This window comes from Ursus maritimus (genome assembly GCF_017311325.1).
Source record: "Ursus maritimus isolate PB19 chromosome X unlocalized genomic scaffold, ASM1731132v1 scaffold_X1, whole genome shotgun sequence".
Classification (NCBI taxonomy): Eukaryota; Metazoa; Chordata; class Mammalia; order Carnivora; family Ursidae; genus Ursus; species Ursus maritimus.
This window is the reverse complement of record NW_024423319.1, coordinates 33,501,773-33,505,109: the sequence shown is the minus strand read 5'-3', so window position 1 is coordinate 33,505,109 and position 3,337 is coordinate 33,501,773. Positions and strand designations below refer to the sequence as shown.

Here is a 3,337-nt window from a genome sequence, read left to right as displayed (position 1 = left end):
AAAAAAAAAAAAAGCTCTCAGGGATCTGTAAATAAATAAATAAATAAATAAATAAATAAATAAATAAATAAATAAATTTTAGACTGTTCTTTATGCAGACACCCCCTGCTTCTACCTATTACCCATAAGGAATATTTACCAGAAACCCTTGGCTTCTTCTACACATTCAATTCAACCACAAAAAAAACTGAGCAGCTTTTACATGTTAGGTGCTGTAGAAAATGTAAAGTTAAATTATATCCCTTTAAAAATAGATTTAACCTGGGGCGCCTGGCTGGCTCAGTGGAATATGTGATTTCTTGATCTCAGGGTTGTGAGTTTGAGCCCCATGTTGGGTGTAGAGATGACTTTGAAACATGAACATATTTTTTAAATGGATTTGACCCTTCCAGAGTCAATTAATTATACTTAAATATAAATACTGTAGCGTTTCAGGGCACCTAGGGTTTTGGGGCGCCTAGGTGGCTCAGTCAGTTGAGTGCCCGACTCTTGATGTTGGCTCAGGTCATGATCTCAGGGTTGTGGGATTGAGCCCCGAGGTGGGCTTTTCAGAAAGTCTGCTTGTCCCTCTCCCTCTGCTCCCCCCCACCCCCCATCACACTCAGTCTCTTTCTCTCTCAAATAAAATCTTTAAAACAAACCAAAAAAGGACAAGTTAGGTAAACATATGACATAACATGAAATGTTTTAAAAGCTGTAATTTATCTGCCATTTGGAACATGAAAAGTAATAAAGAAAATAAGTTATAATATATATTTGCTATGTATTCTCATAACACAGTGTCTTTATCTAGATCATTGTATAATTATCTACTAATATATTATCTTTTATTAGACTATCAGTACCTAAAAATGAGGAACTAGGTCAGACCAGTCATTGCACCTCTGTTACCTGAGTGTCCAAAGACTAAATGAACTAGTAATGACCATTGTCATATACTATATTGGTTGTGGGGTATTTTTTTTTTTCTTACAGCCTTGGCCGCCTTACTTCGAGATGGTGAGACTTTGGAGGAGCTTATGAAATTGTCTCCAGAAGAGCTTCTACTCAGATGGGCAAACTTTCACTTGGAAAACTCAGGCTGGCAAAAAATTAATAACTTCAGTGCTGACATCAAGGTAACCACACCAAGAACCATCATGCCTTTGGGGTGTGCGATGGCTTGGGGGATTTCCTCCCAGTTAGACAAGGGAAAATCCTGCCAGCGCGTCGCCAGGTCTTGTTGGCTCTCCGCCCTGATGATAGATTGCAGGAGAGCTGAAACCTAGTGAAGGGTACTGGCGCTGAGTCTAGCTTTCCTTCTGTGGGAAAGGGTCAAAGTATTCTAGTCCTAAAGCTCTCTGTTCTGCCGTCTGTTAAACATGGGGTATCAAAGGGTGGGCCATGACCATTCTCTTCCTAACTGCCTTTCCCAGACCCCAGGATTTAGTTAGTAAGTCCTGGAAGAGAGAGAAAGGGCCCCAAGATTCCCCTTGCCCTTTCTTATTTGGCTTCTTTCTATCATGTGCTCCCACCTTTAGGCATTGAGTTCATGAGGGTAGTGATGAGTTCTTATATATCCCTGTGTCTCCTACCTCAGCCCCTGCCCTAGGGCCCTCCTACCAAAGCCCACCTCTAACCACAAGACCTGTCACATGAAAGACCTGCCAATATTTCTTGTGTTACATTTTGGCATTTGCTGCTCACAAGCAGTAAGGAAAACACTAGCAGAGGAAGGAGAGTTGGTAGCTTCCCAGAGAGAGGGCCAAAATCACCATAGCAAAAATACCAGAGAGTTCTCATTCATTGACTCGACTCTCTCCAAAATCCAAAGTATTTGGACCCAGGGAACAAATTCAAGGATCTTCACCCGATGTCACTGTACCACAGGGCTATGAAAACAATGGTCTGTGATCGTGTCAATGTGCTCAACGGGGAGAGGAAGTTGTGGGATATTTGCATTACTGATTTCTCCAGGGAAAATTAAGGATAGCTCCCAAATTATAAGACCAGCAGGCCTCCACCCCTTCTTTTAACTTACACAAGATGTTTGGCCAGATATATTTTTGCTTTGTGCATGAGATGTGTTCTCGAAAATCACTCTTAAATGGATTTTCTGTTCTGGGAAAACATCTTTGTACATCCCTGAAATGTACAAAAGGAAGTATTGTTTAAAAATGGAGCCTGCCTTGAATCTTTTTAAAAAGCAGAGGATTGTTCGGTAACGTGGAGAAAAAAGCTTCCAATTTATCTATACTTCAAGTGTAATTTCACCTGTAAAGCCCTTTCCAGGGTAGAAAGACAGTGCTGGGTCTGCTCTTTACCCATTCTTCTCAAGGGCATAGGCTTCGATTGTGAGTTGTTCATGTACCATTAGGAAGAAATCGTAAGCAAAAGCGTTTTCATGATGGTAATGCCCTATTACGGAAGGCAAGTCCTGTGCCCGCTAATGGTGGGATCTGGGTTAGCATTTCATGAATGGCTCTGAAGTGGATTTCATGCACCTGATTTTCCCCGCTCTTCGAATCATTTCTGGCATTCTGTATCCAACTCGCTTAGATGGCTCATTGAAGATGCAGCTCCCAGAGATTCGTATTTGCTAGGTCTGGGGTTGGACCCAGTAATCTGTATATTGAACAGCTTCCCCCAGGGGATTAGGATGCACAGAATCTGCAGAATTTACTAGGAGAAGCGTTCCTTTATAAGCCTGTCTGGACCGTCAAGGTTCAGTCATAGTCAAGGTTCCCCACAGATCACCGCTGGGAAGGTCATCTTCCAACAACAGGATTAAGGAGTCTTGACTCCAGTTTCCGTCCCCTAAAGGCAGAAGTTTACTTGACATGTGTGTTGAAGACTGTTGTTAAGTGTTTGCCCTGGTACAATGGTTTTCAAGTTGTCTTCTGTGGAGGGTCCACACAGCCTGAATTCACCTAGCCTACCCCCCTGTGAGCAGCGCCACTTTGAGTGACTGGGATTCCAAGTAAAAACATTCAAACAGCGAATGAGTTCAGGAGCTTAAAACAAAAAGAAAATCTTCAGGGGGCGCCTGGGTGGCTCAGTCGGTTAGGCGTCCCACTCTTGATCTCGGCTCAGGTCTTGCTTGATCTCAGGGTCATGAGTTCAAGCTCCGCATGGGGTTCCACACTGGGTGTGGAGCCTACTTAAAATAAATATCTGATTTGGTTAACTATATTCAGGTCATACAGGGTTAAATGTTATTTCACCAACTCAAGTGTTACTCATTTAAAAAATGTCATTTAAATTTACAGTCAAATACATCTTCAACATAGCTAATCTCAATAAGTTATGGTTTATATTGTGTTTTGTAGTGATGTAACCTGTCTATTTTCTCTTTCCC

The 3,337-nt window shown here is 42.0% G+C and overlaps 1 protein-coding gene across 2 annotated transcripts in view; it reads left to right on the top strand.

Moving 5' to 3' along the window:
* The window catches only part of PLS3 (plastin 3), a 79,850-nt gene that overhangs the window by 65,207 nt on the left and 11,306 nt on the right, over positions 1–3,337 (top strand). For both annotated transcript variants that reach the window (XM_040628910.1, XM_040628915.1), the window contains one exon: positions 976–1,118. In XM_040628910.1, coding sequence (XP_040484844.1) covers positions 976–1,118 — 143 coding nt within the window. The remainder of the gene's footprint in view (positions 1–975; positions 1,119–3,337) is intronic.